At 37.3% G+C, this 14,717-nt stretch overlaps 1 protein-coding gene across 1 annotated transcript; it reads left to right on the top strand.

The window, feature by feature from the left end:
* Positions 1-1,823: 1,823 nt before the first annotated feature.
* Positions 1,824-11,724, top strand: LOC136033185 (uncharacterized). The gene is made up of 2 exons (XM_065713889.1): positions 1,824-3,754; positions 9,745-11,724. The coding sequence occupies exon 2, from the start codon at positions 10,211-10,213 to the stop codon at positions 11,510-11,512; it is 1,302 nt and encodes a 433-aa protein (XP_065569961.1). The 5' UTR covers positions 1,824-3,754; positions 9,745-10,210; the 3' UTR covers positions 11,513-11,724.
* The last annotated feature ends 2,993 nt before the right edge of the window (positions 11,725-14,717 follow it).

Genomic DNA, 14,717 nt, shown 5'->3' with positions numbered 1-14,717 from the left:
ACAGAGGAAATACGACGAATAAAAAAAAAAGAAAGGAAGAGATTATGGAATATTTTACCAATATTCCAAAATGTAGGCCAAATACGTGTTGTAGAATGTCTCATAGTATTTGTTTTTGCAATACCAATCTATTTTAATACTTTTTTTGTGTTATCATTTCAGAGTAAGATAAAGTTTGACATTGCGGTTATGGGACTGGCTTCAACTCCAAAGACAAACTTAACAGACATTTGGAGATTTTCGAATGAGACAGATATCTCAAAATCTCATTCGATATCAAACGCATTAGAGGAAGGCCAGATTTCAGAAAAGGAAGCGAGATGGAGGTGTAATACGCTTTAGTAGCTTTCGGCCTTTGAAAAGGATAGAAGAACTTTCAACTTTTAATAGAACAGTCCCCCTTTTAAGTTTCTAAAATAGTCCTTTCTGTTAGAAATAGATGAGAAAAAAAAGTTTTTGACACTTTTTTGGGCTGCATTTTGAGGGGATATAAATATCTATTCCCTTTTGCATTAGGACCCCTTAGCCAAAAGTTTCTCGTAAGTTTAAGGCAAATTGGAAAGATTCGGCCCTTTTTGGAGCCCATGCTATAAGAGGAGGGACCAGTTTCAAAGGAACCAATCATTAAATAGCTTCCTTATACCTTACTTAGTCAACTTGGCCCAAGGGCTTACGACTGTAAGTTTAAAATTGGTCAGGAAAAACCGGAAGTCAAGTCCAAAGAATATTCTGCTGCTTGTTGAAGTATGATCATCTAATCAGTTCGCATTTAGCAGTACTGTTGCCAGATTGGCTTGTTTCAAGCCCGGGTGGCTTATCTCTCTGGGCTGGGGCGGGCGTTTTTTTTTGCGGGCTTGGGGCGGAAAACGGGGCTTATTATTTTTTAATTTGGCTTGTTTTGGGCTTTTTTCTACTCCAAAAATAATATTTCTTATTTTGTTTTTAAGATTTTTTTTTCAAGTTCAAGTTCATTCTTTTACAAAACTTTCGAGGAAAGAAAAGGAACGGATTTAAGGAAAAGTTTACCCTAGGATTCACTAAAGAAGAAAAAGAAAATAAGTAATATGAATCACATGGAAATATGTACTGCAGCAGATTACTAGTTATAAATTATTTAATAGAAATGTTTCATCTACAAAACATGGATAAAGGAAAGACTCCAAATACTTTTTTCTTGAAATTGTGTTTGAAATAGATCGAGATGGACTTCATAACCCCCAAGCATGGAACACTCAAAATGTTACAAACGAATACCTTGCAGTTCTACTTTTGTCCTAGGTCATTTTGAATTTGCTTCTTGTAATCTATGATTTAGTTTGTTTTCATCAGCATTTTATGTCAATTTCAAGGTTATTTGACTTAAGGCTGGATTCTTCTGCCTACTCAGACCCATGCTCACCCCTGACTTAGACAAAATGGAGACCCAGGCAGTGGGCTCTAAATGGGTCCATGACTATTTTATAATGACAATGAAGATCAAAGCTCATCATCACATTCAAGCATTGAATTCTTGTTGAATTTTGAATCTAGTGATCAATCAAATTGTAGTGGGGTCCACAAGCTCTCCTGGGTGACCACTCATTTGACACGTCATCATTCCAAGACTTATGGCCCAACTTTGAAATCTGGGTAATCTCTCTATACATGCTAGGTCATCAGTCCATATAAAGGTCACCCAGACTGGGTCATCAACCCAAAGAGAGGTCACCTAGACTGGGTCATCAACCCGTAGAGAGGTCACCCAGACTTCAAGGTTGGTCCATCTGTCCCTGTAGTGATGACCTGTCAAATGAGCGGTCACCCAGATAAAAACTTTTGGACCCCACTGTCGAATTGGGTGATTGTGAGATTCAAGGGTTGTAAATTATGTAACATCTATATTCAAGGGTCAAAGGAAATTCAACTGTTGAATCTAGTGCCAATCTTTAATCCTCATTGCTGTTGTAAGAAAGTTGCATACCCTATTGGATTCAGGTAGCTTCCTAGACAAGGTTTGCCTGTTATTAAAAAGCATATTTTTGGTGGAAGTTGAGCAGGTAGTTTACTGACTTTATGATAGAGGCATGCTTATTGAAATGCCTAGATTTTAACTGTATAATTTTGGGCTGTATAGAAGAATAAAGATGCCAAACACCTATTCATGTATTTTGAGAGGCCCTTAATTACCTTCTGTGGCTAATTGGTGGTCAGTTTTAGTGACAGCAAGGGCATGAAAATGGCAAACTTCAGAACAAGCAAATATTCAACTAAGCATACCTCTAATGTAATGGGTATTATGGAGATTTGCATTTTTTAGCACTTCTCTGACTGCTGCACTATTTTATGTTTTTTTTTTTTTTTTTTTTTTTTACAAAACAGTCAAATTAAAAAGAAAATTAGCAGACTAAATATCAGCTAATGTTCCATTACTGCAGAATCTACAGGAGATGAAAACCCAAATATAAAACCTAAACATAAATATCCTATCAAAACCTTTATTCATGTTAAAATTGACCCTATTAGACTATGTATGCAATACTGACCCATTATCTAAGACAAAAGATGAAAGTATAATTGGGAGCCAATGTGCCAACATAGATACCTTAGATGTTACCTGCAGATGTTGAGTTTGTGCAATTAAGTATAGCAGATGAACTGCCCTTTCAGACTTGAATGAAAATTGAACCAACCATGCCTAAGACCATGACTTATGTCAAGTTTGGATGTGAAGACCCTAGCTCAAATAGGGCAAGAGAGAGGAGACTTTCAGTGCTGAAGAAAATTGAGCTTCTTGTTTAATTCAGTATAACTTATGTATAGATTGATGGTTCTTAATGAAAGCTAGATCAAAGATGCCTAAAATCATTACTCAAATCAAACTCTGAGATCAAGGACCCCAGCTCAAACAGATTGAGGGAATTTCGAGTGTTGAAAAAAGTTTAATTTCGCAGTTTTCAGTGAAAGTCGGATCAAATTCCAAACTCTTCATCTCTGAGATGAAGACTCTAGGCTAAATAGTATGAGGGGGAGTCAGATTGAAGCGTTCAAAAAGTTGATTTTTTTCGTTTTGTTTGTATAGTATATGAATGTAGTGACAGATTTGAATCAAAGATGGACAAAAAATGCCTAAAATCATGAATCACATCAAGTGTTGAGATGAAGATCCTAGGTCAAATAGGAAAGGAAAATAGGGTTTGAAGTTTAGAAAAAAACAGAATTTTCATTTGACTGTGAACCAGTGAATCAATTGTCAAGTTTATATGGAAATTGAAACAAAGATGCCTGATACCATTACTGATATTAACTTGTGATCTAAAGACCTTAAGTAAAATAGGGCCAAACCGAGTTCTTCAGTTTATTAGCATAACTTATGAAAGAGGTATTAAATTAAAATAAAAGTTGAAAAACTACTTATAGCAAAATACCACTGCATTTGATCCTACTAAAATTTTTCAGACTTGTTTTATCAGAAATATTATTTGTGGAGACTTAGAGATATAGCCTTTGTTGTTAATTTCAGACACTCATGACACGCCATCTACTCCTCTCAGAAAAAAAGATCGCAAAAGGGTCTACAACCCTAAATGGGAGCAGGAACCTGATTTCAAAGGATGGCTACAGCCTTTGTCTGGAAACAATATAAAAGCCTGCTGCAAAATCTGCAATGGAGCAGTACTCCGAGCTCACAAGTCTGATTTGCATCAGCATTACAATTCAGCCAAACATAAGAAGAACTCTCAAGCCATGAGGATTCAGGAACCTGTTATAAGCCATGGTAAGTTGGAAATGTGTTAGCACCTTAACAGTGCACAAAAGGGATATCTCAGCTACAGTGCTTTGACAGAAAGATCGCTGGATAGCTTTTCTTTCCTGACCTAATCCCAACTCTCAAGAGCCTGATATGGGCCCTTGCCAAGAAGAGCCAAAAGACCACAGCAAATCGTTTTTTACAAAACTGGATGGAACTTGCTTTATAAGTTTACAAATTATTTTTGTAAATTGTAAATATTTCTGTATTTGTGAACCTTCAATACACTGAACAAGTGCCATAGAGAATTAAAAAAAATCCTCTGTAGGCTGATTCTCTATTACACTCTATTCTTCTGAGTTAATACAGGTTTCATGAAATTATGTTTCAATTTTAATCCGCCCTTTTGATGCTTTTATAGTATACTAGCTGTTGGGGTGGCGCTTCGCGCCACCCCAACACCTAGTTGGTGGGGCGCTTCGCGCCCCCCCCAAGCCCCCCCGCGCGCGTAAGTCGTTACGCGCCATATTAGTTACGCGCCATTGTAGTTGTGTCCCTGTGTCCCACCTGTGAATATAGATAGATTTATATATGTGTTTCAAACTACGTAAAAATTGCGAATATACAACATTCTTGGCTTTCCCATTGTCTGTGCATATACAAAGCTGTATGTACTAATAATGACGTCATAAGCAAACGCTCTTTTTACAAACAAACAAACATGCATACACACAACTTGTTTTTATATAGATAGATAGATAGATAGATACAATACAAATTAACTGCGTAAAACTTGCGAATATACAACATTCTTCGCTGTCCAATTGTCGCTGCATATAAATAGATTGTCAGGTTTACGATTGTCAGGACCCTCGAACATGCAACGTACAATTGTCCATGGGAAAAACAATCAGTATTAAGATCTATACTACATTTTTCTAATGATTGACCTTGAGCTTTATTAATGGTGATTGCAAATGCTAATCGAATTAGGAATTGCAATCTTTTAAATTGAAAAGGCAGATCCGTTGGAATCATGGGAATGCGAGGAATAAGAACAGCCTCACCCTCAAAAGGCCCTGTCAAGATTGTGGCCTCTATTAGGTTTTCCATTGTTTTTTTTTACGGCAAGTCGCCTGCCATTGCAAAGCTTTGGTGGGTTGATATTTCTTAAAAGTATTATTGGTACGCCTATTTTTAGTTGTAGCACGTGTGGTGGAAACCCTGAAAGATCTATGGAATTTAAAAATTCAGATGGATAATTAACCACTTCATTTGGTTCCAAAACTGTGTCGACTGACTTGTAAAGGACTGCCTGGTCTCGAATCTTGGTCAAAACAATATTGTTGATTTCGTGGACGTCTATATTTTCGGGTGCGAGAATCACTCTTTCACTTAGCCATTTATTATTTTTATAATTTTTTAGAATATTCGGAAATACTTTTTCAAACAGTTCATTTTTGGACGTCACTAAATTACAGAAATCGGCAGGTAGTTGTATACGTCCTGAAATTGAGTCTTCTGGGAGCTTTCCGTTTCCAATTGCCAGCAATTGATCTGAAAATGTTTGACCAGAGTCATCGTTTTGCAATCGGACACGCATATTTGTAGTTAATTTTAATATTTTTACGTGTGCCCATAAATTAGAATTTTTCAGGCAAGCATTCATTTCGTCTGCAGGAGTTGATCTAGGTATTATAGGTAATGTTTGCCTGAAATCTCCCGCAAGCAATATTAATGTGCTGCCAAAGGGTTTCGACTTCCCTCTCAAATCTTTCAAGCATTGATCCAGAGCCTCGAGCGATTTTTTGTGTGCCATTTTGCACTCATCCCAAATAATAAGTTTGCATTGCTGCAATACTTTATCCATCCCAGATGATTTGGAAATATTGCACGTGGGAGTTTCTGTAGAATGCAAATTCAGAGGCAATTTCAAAGCGGATTGAGCAGTTCTTCCACCAGGCAGCAATGTTGCGGCTATTCCGGACGACGCAATTGCCAACGCTATATCATTTTTGATCGAATTGATGCCAGAATCAGTTTTATCACAAACGTTTTACCAGTACCTCCTGGTGCATCCAAAAAGAAAATTTCTCCAACGTTGTTATCGACACAATGCATTATCGTATCATAAATGTCTTTTTGTTCCGACGATAACTTGGAAATGTTATTTTGTACATACGACAATAGATCACTCGTACTGTAACTATGTTCACAATCCAATTCTACACATGTCGAAACAGCAGCGATACGGTTAGGTGAATGTATTCCAAAATCCTGAAGAGGTTTGTTTGCCATACGTACGCACAAATCTTCTATAATAACTGAAGTGTAGTTATAAATTTCTGATGTAAAATCAAAAGTCATATCTGACGTCTCTAACTGTTTTCGATGGAGTATATCTTCGGACATTTTTGACTTATATTTTTCCAATAACTCTGTAGGAGCTGATGGAGAGCAAGTTGTTAAAATGATTCCAAACAATGCACGAATTTGACTTGGGGTTGACGTTTCGCACGCGTCATTGATTCAGTTATCCCAGTGTTGGTCATTCTCCAATAAATTCAGAGCTTGGCATGCACTACGGTAAGTGTCATGTATAGTACCGTTTACAGTTCTCAAATACTCGAAGGATGTCGGACCGGGTACATTCACCAAAAGCAGGCGTAGAAAGAAGCATTCATGTTGATTGGAGTGAACTGTGTAGAGTCTTCCTATCGTGGTATCTTTGAAAATGGTAGGTTGGCCGTCGACTGACTTACCCTGTTTTCGACGTTCAAATACTTTATTTTTAGTATTCCACGTGTAATACCAAGGCACTTCAGTATACAGCAGTTTTTTTTGAAAAAGAATCATTTTTGCAAAGCGAAGAAAAGCTGTTAATGTTGTATCCGGTGGATTCAGGGCTCTTTGTTGCACGTTGGTTTCCGTGAAATAAACACGTTGACCATTCTGTAAATGTACCGCTAAGTGAACAACAGCTGGACTACGTTCATGTATCGGTAATGAAAGAATTCGCCAAACAGCTTCATTACTGCTTATGTATCTTCCAGCCTGATATTGTACGATTTCGTCGAAATCTTTGATTTCGGGCTGCAAGCCAAAAACTGCCATGTCACTGCCTTTGTTGACGTATTTACATATGTATTTGATTGCCTTTACGGAGTTACAGTATTCAACGTTTATGTGTGCATTAAATGTTTTTGATAATAATGGGGAATATGGAACAACCCACTGGTTATCTACTTCGATGGTGGTACCGTTACGCTTCTTTATTATTGCTGTTTTACCGCCATCTTCAGTAGATCTTCTTCTATATTGTGGGTAACCATCAATGCCAGTAATTGTGTTTGATACTAAAAGTCAAGGATATTACTTTGTGCACCTTCCTTTGGCCATGCATGGTGAATTTTCGTTCAGTGCACCGCAAGGTCCATGTATCATATTTTTTACAATAATATCATGTAACCCATTATTGACATTTTTATCAGGTATTTCAGCGGAAATCACATCATCAATTTCGTTTTTAGTAATTTTATAATGTAGCCAGATTAGTATATGTGCGTATGGCAAACCTCGTTTTTGCCATTCCACTGAGTACATCCAGCATCGCACTGACCCAAACACTTTAAGTTTTACTATGTAGTTTATCAGTAATTTCAACTTTTGCCGGAAGACACGGGCCGTAATGTCATGCCTGTGAACCGCCGATTGTCCTTGAAGTAAAAGCTGCAGTATCTCGTCCCAAGATAGATTACATATAAATGTAATAAATAAATCTGGACGACCATAGAGACGAACATACGCAATAGCATCTTGAGCATATTCATGCATGTGACGGGGACTGCCAGCATATGACGAAGGTAAAATTGTTAATCTTCCAACGTTTGTGGTATTACCGTCATTTATAACTGCATCTCGCAAATGAATGTATTGTTCAGAGCGGAGCTTGGTCTGATTCAGGCGGATATATAGCAAACGTTCTGATTCAATTTTAGCAAACATATCAACGACAAATTGGTGAAACAATTCACGGCATTTTAAAATATAATGCATTGCACTGCATTTCTTATTCATTTCTTTGTTAGTGGCTGGATTCATCAATTTAATATTAAAGTGATAGCCGTCGGCTCCATCCCAAAAAATAATAGGATATTGTAGGGCATCGTAACATCGATGAGTTTCAGCAATTCTTAACAACTGAGCGTTTTGCTTATGAAGAATAATATCTCGAGGTAAAAACTGATCACTGACCATAACGATTGCCACTTCGTCGATAGTTGGAGCATTGTATCTACGCACATGTTGGCCAGGAGGCGTTTTGTCAGCGGAAATAACAATTTTATGCGTATCAGTAGGCATCAAATCGATGGCTGTTTTGGACAGACGCACTAAATTATTATTTTCGTGGAAAAGATGTTGCAATTGGGAAACGATTGTCCTTTCAACGTTGGGAGAAATTTCGCAACGTGCATTCAATTCAGAATTTCTATCACTGATGAAGTACAATTGTAAAATTTATGATTCTCGCCTGAGAATGGTAGAAGGGACCCTGCTCTATGATAAATTTGCCCTTTTACTTTGAAAGTAGACATAAATTGATCTGGATTTTCGATTTGGGCTCCAAACGACGTCATTTGGAAACATGAGTTGTATTTTCTGATTTTTGACAAAAAACGCTTAGATTCTGACGTAGTTCCAGTATTAGAAAGTCTTCAATGGCTTTGGTGGTGCAGCCAATAGAGGAAGTTTAACTTTTCCTGAGGCGCAACACATTCCCATTGTTTCACCACTGAATTTCAAGGCCTTGCAATAGGGTCAAATTTTAGACATTGTCCCTATTTGAACACATCTACTCAAGCTATAATCATCGACTGGGCTGTACCTGAATGCCAGGCGATAACTTTCAGGTTGCTCTGATTCCTCGGCACGCTTTCTTTTCTTACTTTCTCTATCAGCAGCAAGCCTGATTTCTTGCTGTTCTAGTGATTCCTCGGCACGCTTTCATTTGTTACTTTCTCTATCAGCAGCAAGCCTGATTTCTTGCTGTTCTTGTGATTCCTCGGCACGCCTTCTTTTTTCACTTTCTCTTTTAGCAGCAAGTCTGCTTTCGCGTTGCTCTGGTAGTTCCTCGGCACGCTTTCTGTTCTTTCTTTCTCTATCAGCCTCAAGCCTGTTTCCTTGCTGTTCTTTTGATTCCTCGGCACGCTTTCTTTTCTTTCTTTCTCTATCAGCCTCAAGCCTGTTTCCTTGCTGTTCTTTTGATTCCTCGGCACGCCTTCTTTTCTGACTTTCTCTATCAGCAGCAAGTTTTTTGGCATAGACTCTTTGAGCATCTTCATCGGCTTTTGCTATTGTAAGTTCATCAGTCATTTTAAACTTAAACATTAATAGATTTCTACGTGAAGATATATGTCTTAAATATCTTCAATGACGTCACCGTCATAGCAAAAATGACGACAACAAACTTCATGATTAAATATCTTTAATGACGTCTCCGTCATAGCAAAAATGACGACAACTAACTTCATGACGTAAGTCGACATAGAAACATGACGTCACCTGACAGACAGACAACTTATTTTTATATAGATAGATATAGATGTACAAGGAGATAGAGTGTAAGGAGGCAAAGGCCAGAAGGCCGAAAAGATCCATATAGTCTCAATCTTCATTACATATTCAGGGCCTCACTACATGCAGAACTAGTAGCCTAGACTGTGGTTTGTCAGCTCAAACGATTGAAGTAAAAAAAATATCACAAACTGGATGTTACAATCTCAAAGCTTTTTATTCAAAGTCAATACCAGAGAATATGAGGCTTTCCTCAACCTCAGCCTGTAGGGCGTCTTTACCCTTGCGTTAGATGCTTATCCAAAGCTTGCACAAAAAGTCAGTTTAGTCTTCTTTCAAATTATTTCTCACTTTTAAAAGTAAGTAACTGTTGAAAGCAGTGCAGGAATTATTTGACACTTTGCAGATTAACCTGCTGAATTAAAACCCCATTCTTTTCTTAGGAATTACTCAGCTCGATGTCAAAGCACGAAAAGCAGAACTGATTTTGGCAGCACATGTCGCATGTCATTCATCGATTATGACTATTGACCACCTATCCACCATTATCAAGAGTGCTTTTCCTGGACCAGTTTCTGAGGCAACGAAATTGAAGGATCAAAATGTTCAGCCCTTATCAAGAATGTTCTTGGACCAGAAAGTCTCCAAGAGATTGTTGCTGATGTTGGTGACAGCAGATATTCCCTTATTCTGGACGAATCGACCGACGTTGCCACCATGAAATTCATGTGTATTTGTGTGAGATACTATAGCCCCAAGATGAAGAAAGTTCTTTGTGCTACTTTGGGCATGGTTTAAGTACCTTCGACCACTTCTGTGATTTTACATCAAGAACTGAAAGACGTCTTAGCTTTATGTGGAATTCCCCTTAAAAATCTGATAGGTATTGGGACAGATGGAGCAAACAACATGTGTGGTGGGAACCATTCGCTGTTCACGTTATTACAAGATGACGGGTTGCCTCAACTCCAACTCTTCAAATGTGTATGTCACTCCCTACATTTGTGTGCTTCCGAGGCTGTTAGAGAGCTTCCAAGCAATTTGGAGTTCATGCTCTCAGAGACTTACAAGTGGTTTAACGTTAGTCCTTTACGAAGAGAGGCATATCAGCAAATGTTCCAGCTCATAAACGATGGGAATACCCCGTTGAAAATGATTGCTCCTTCCAATACCCGTTGGCTATCTCGATATAGAGCAGTCGTTCGCATACTCGAGCAGTATTCTGAGCTGTCAGCGCACTTTCGATTAGCGAAGGAAAAGGAACGTTGCTACACTGCCCGAATGCTCCATGATATGTACCTCGATGAACGAAATAAGGCATATATTGTTTTCTTGAAGCCATTATTGGCCGAATTTCAGAGAGTTAACCTCCTTTTCCAACACACTAACGCAGATCACTTTCGTTTATTTCAAGAGCTAAAAGAGTTTGTATTAAGTCTTCTGCAGAGAATATTGCACACGTCTGCAGTGTCATTAACAATGAATATGGACTTCGAAATTTATTACCTTCCTACAGCCCAGGTTGACTACGGATACGAGTTCAATTTGGAGCTTGAAAGATCTAAGCTGATCAGTCATCAAAAGGAAGAAGTAAAGCTGCGTTGCCTCAAATTTCTCAAGACAGCTGCTAGAGCAGTTTTAAAGCGCTTGCCCCCAGCTCTTGATTCTCTGCTGAAACTGAAAGTGCTTTCTCCGACCATTTGTTTGTCGCAGTTACGTCCTCGATTTAGTGATTTGCCTTTGGATGTTATTCCAGTGCTGAATATTAGTGAGTTAGAGAGTCAGTGGAGAAGACTCTTGGTAGTTGACTGGGCATCAGCTTGTGGCGGAGAAATTCCAAGTGACTCTTGTGAATTCTGGGTCAAGGTCCTGCACCATCTTGATCCAGCTGGTGTTCCTCCATGTAGTGACTTAGCGAGGTGGGCATTGACCCTCCTCAGCCTGCCAATAAGCAATGCTGTAGTTGAGAGGTCATTTTCTATGATGAATATTGTGAAGAAAAAACTTCGGAATCGAATGTTGTTGCCTATGCTGAACTCAATAGTAGTCTTTCGGCTGTGGTTGTCAGTGTGTGGTATTTGCTGTTCCCAGTTTGAGCCTACTAAAAAAATGTTGCAGTTCAACAGTGAAATCTATAGGCTTGGGGGTTCCACTGCAACCACAGATATGAATTTTAACAATGATCTTGATGACATACTGGTTTTACTATAGAATTGCAGAGCTGGCTCTTTATTCGCTTTCTTTTCATCTGATGCTGTTTTTCTCTTGGTGTTCTTTTCTAACTTCTTGAGTTGTAGATATACACTTTAAAAAAAAAATGGATTTCCAACAAGAAAATGTGTTAAACTTTCAATTGCTTAAAAAAAAATTATAATTGAATTTTCAGCAAAGATGTAAAATCAAAAAAGTGAATGTGATCTTCAACGATTTGTTTAACTTTCCAACAAAAAACGTTTTAAGTCCAGCGAAAAGTTTGATATTTCATGTTCTCTTGACTTTCCAATACCCAATTTTTCAAAGTCCAACCAATTAGTTTGGAATTCCAATGAAAGAATTTTATATTTTACACTCTGCTGACTTTCCAAAAAAAAATTTGAAAATCCAACGAGAAAGCTTAATATTCTACGTTTTCCTGATTATTCTAGTAAATAATGTTGAAAATAAGATACGAAATTATTTTTTAATCAGAGTTTTTTTTTTCAATTTGCACCTCAAGGTACGAATAGGAATTGAATAAGAAACCGTAGGTTTAAAAAAAAAAAGAAAAACGAATGTTGGAATTCTTCAGATTCTGTGAAATTAATATAAAAATGAGCCCCTTCAGTGGAGCCAAAACTAGGAATCTTGGTTGAAGCCTGATTGGTAAAAGAAATCGATTGATAAGCTGCATTTAAAAACCAAAATGCTGTATTACAAGATAATCAGCCTTTGATATGCATATTTTCCTAAGGTGATGACGCTGAAATTTTAGCTTGCAGTTAGCTTTTTTAAATCAAAAGTTCCTCGTGTTCGTTCAATATATTGGTATTTCAGCTGTTGTAGCATTTTTTTTTGTCAAAAGCTGTACATAGTATCTCATTTCTCAAAAATTATTTTTAATTTTTCTTACTTGAGGTACTAAGAAAATGTACCAAAAGTATTGAGAGTTTTCAATCATTGTGTTTATTCTCTTGAAGCTTTTTTCCTTTGTATTACAAAATTTCAAGCTTCAATTATTTTCTTTTTTGCATTTTACCATTCTATCCAAAGAAGTAATTAAGCCTGTGTATTTCTTGTCGTGATAGTTTGGCCAAAATTCTGTTTTGTTCACAAAAATTATTTTGCTTATTGAAGAGATCTCATTGTGTTTTCTGTTACTTGTGAATTTTTTTTTTTGTTGTATTATGAAGTCAATACATTAAGAAATAGCTGAGAACCGCGTCCATTAAAACTAGGTGACGAGAAAAAAAAGGTTTTCAGTTAAAAGTCTTAACATCCGAAATAATCATAAAAGTTCAAAATATATAGCTGCCACTTAGCTGAAGGTAATTTTTAGATTAAATAATCTTGCTTCAAAATAGGTTTCTAAAGAGATAAACATAAAGAAAACATAATATTTAGTGACAAATTAAAAAAATATCACTTATTAGGGCAGTAGGGCAAGGGGAAGTGGCTTTATTTGTGTATGGCTATAGCTTTCGGAAGGGCATGGAGAGGCGGCAACTCTGTTGAAAGGTGTAAATTCAGAGGGAAAACTGAAACTGTAAGGAATAATAACATATTAGGATTCGCCTCGAGGGCTCGGCTGGGAAATGGCCCCTTTGTCTTTTTTATCTAGCTTTCATCTAAAATAGCAGCAGTCACAATTAAATGGTCCAACTTTGATCCTAGGTCTGAACACATAATATTTGATTCCAAAAGTCTCGAGTTTGAAAATTCTATGGACGAATTCGTTTCCAAGTAAACAGTTTTACTTCCGCACCATAAGTTTGTCAATGCAAAAGCTTAGCGTCAGAAAAAAAACATGAGTTCAAAATATTTAGCTGCCATACAGCTTAAAAAAGAAACGAAAGATTAACTCGATATTAGGAGAGGCCAGAGCTATGGGCTGCCATACAGCTTAAGGTATTTCTTTTATATTTCAAACTTAAAAGCAGAAAAAAATGTCAAGTATTCCCGCCTGCCGGGTAGGTTTATTCTTCTTCCCTGCAAATGTTGAGGGGAGATCAACAAAATTGAGACTCTTCCAGAAGTTTAAAGAAAAAACGATGAGAATAGCTTTGGACTGAAAATTCAGTATTAATTCTGCATCTAGATATAGCATTCTTCGTGAAACAAGCTTTCGTACGCGCTCACTATAAAGTGGAATGTCAAAAGTGGATTATTTCGGTAGAATTTTCTGGGGCTTGTTCGGGATTGTTTTGAAAACCCCTGGGCGTTTTTCTGCGCTGACAATCTGGCAACAGTGTTAGCAGTTAACGGATAAACTTGTCTGACTGCTTTCCCCCGGATACAACGGTTGCTATGCCATGTTTAGACTTATGTTGTTATGTTGTTATGCCATGTAGTGAATGATAGCGTGATAATTGCTTAAATTAATTGTTACAATAAAATCTTGGATACAAAGGAATGAGTTCTGCGTTCGAGCTAGTTCCTTCTTACTCACCTTTCATTCAAGAAAAAAAAATCGTTGATAAACTTTTTCAAATGATTCTTTGCAAGCCAGAAATGACTAGAGTAGCTTATTGTGACCAAATTGGCATTGATAGCTTTCCTAGGACTGTTAGCTGACCGAAATATACCAATACAAGCTCGTCAACAACAGGAGTGACCCAATAACCCCATTCAAAATCCGATCGCTAAATTTGATTTTCATTCAAATTTTGTCTTCCAAACTGAGCTGAATTCCAATACCTCAAGGACATGGTCTATTACAGCCTCTTTAGATATTGAATTAAAAAAGAAAAAAATCAATGCAAAACGAGGAGCAAGATTAAAACTGAAAAAAGAACAGATATTATTGTGTATGTGTGGAGAGTTGCCCCTAATCAATACCTCGCTTCTCACACTAATGCTCTTTAATACTTAAATTAATTTTTTTATTCTGATTAGACGACCCTTGTGTTTCAGGAGTCTCTCTGAAAGAATCAGAGATAAGGTCAAACTTCTGATGATCCTTTTTCTTTAATCTACCGCTAGCATGCTACTAGAAGATAGTAAAGATAAAGGTTATGGCTAATTGTAGAGGTAATGTAATATCTGCCCGCTTTTTATTTGCATTGGTATCACCAGAGTGAAGTGCTAGAGCATAAAAAATGACAGTTTTTCGTGCTACTTCTAGAGTGGAGAAGGTTAGGAAACATTAACACTAGACAATTAAAACCACCATCACTTTGTAGCTTCAACGTAAGGTTTACGTAAGGTCAACTGTGGTTGA

Source organism: Artemia franciscana, chromosome 11, assembly GCF_032884065.1.
Source record: "Artemia franciscana chromosome 11, ASM3288406v1, whole genome shotgun sequence".
In the NCBI taxonomy this organism is placed as follows: domain Eukaryota; kingdom Metazoa; phylum Arthropoda; class Branchiopoda; order Anostraca; family Artemiidae; genus Artemia; species Artemia franciscana.
This window is presented reverse-complemented; position numbering and strand designations above follow the sequence as displayed.

Bases quoted from the DNA above. Each gene is read 5' to 3' on its own strand.
- LOC136033185 (XM_065713889.1), top strand. From the start codon at position 10,211: ATGTGTGGTGGGAACCATTCGCTGTTCACGTTATTACAAGATGACGGG.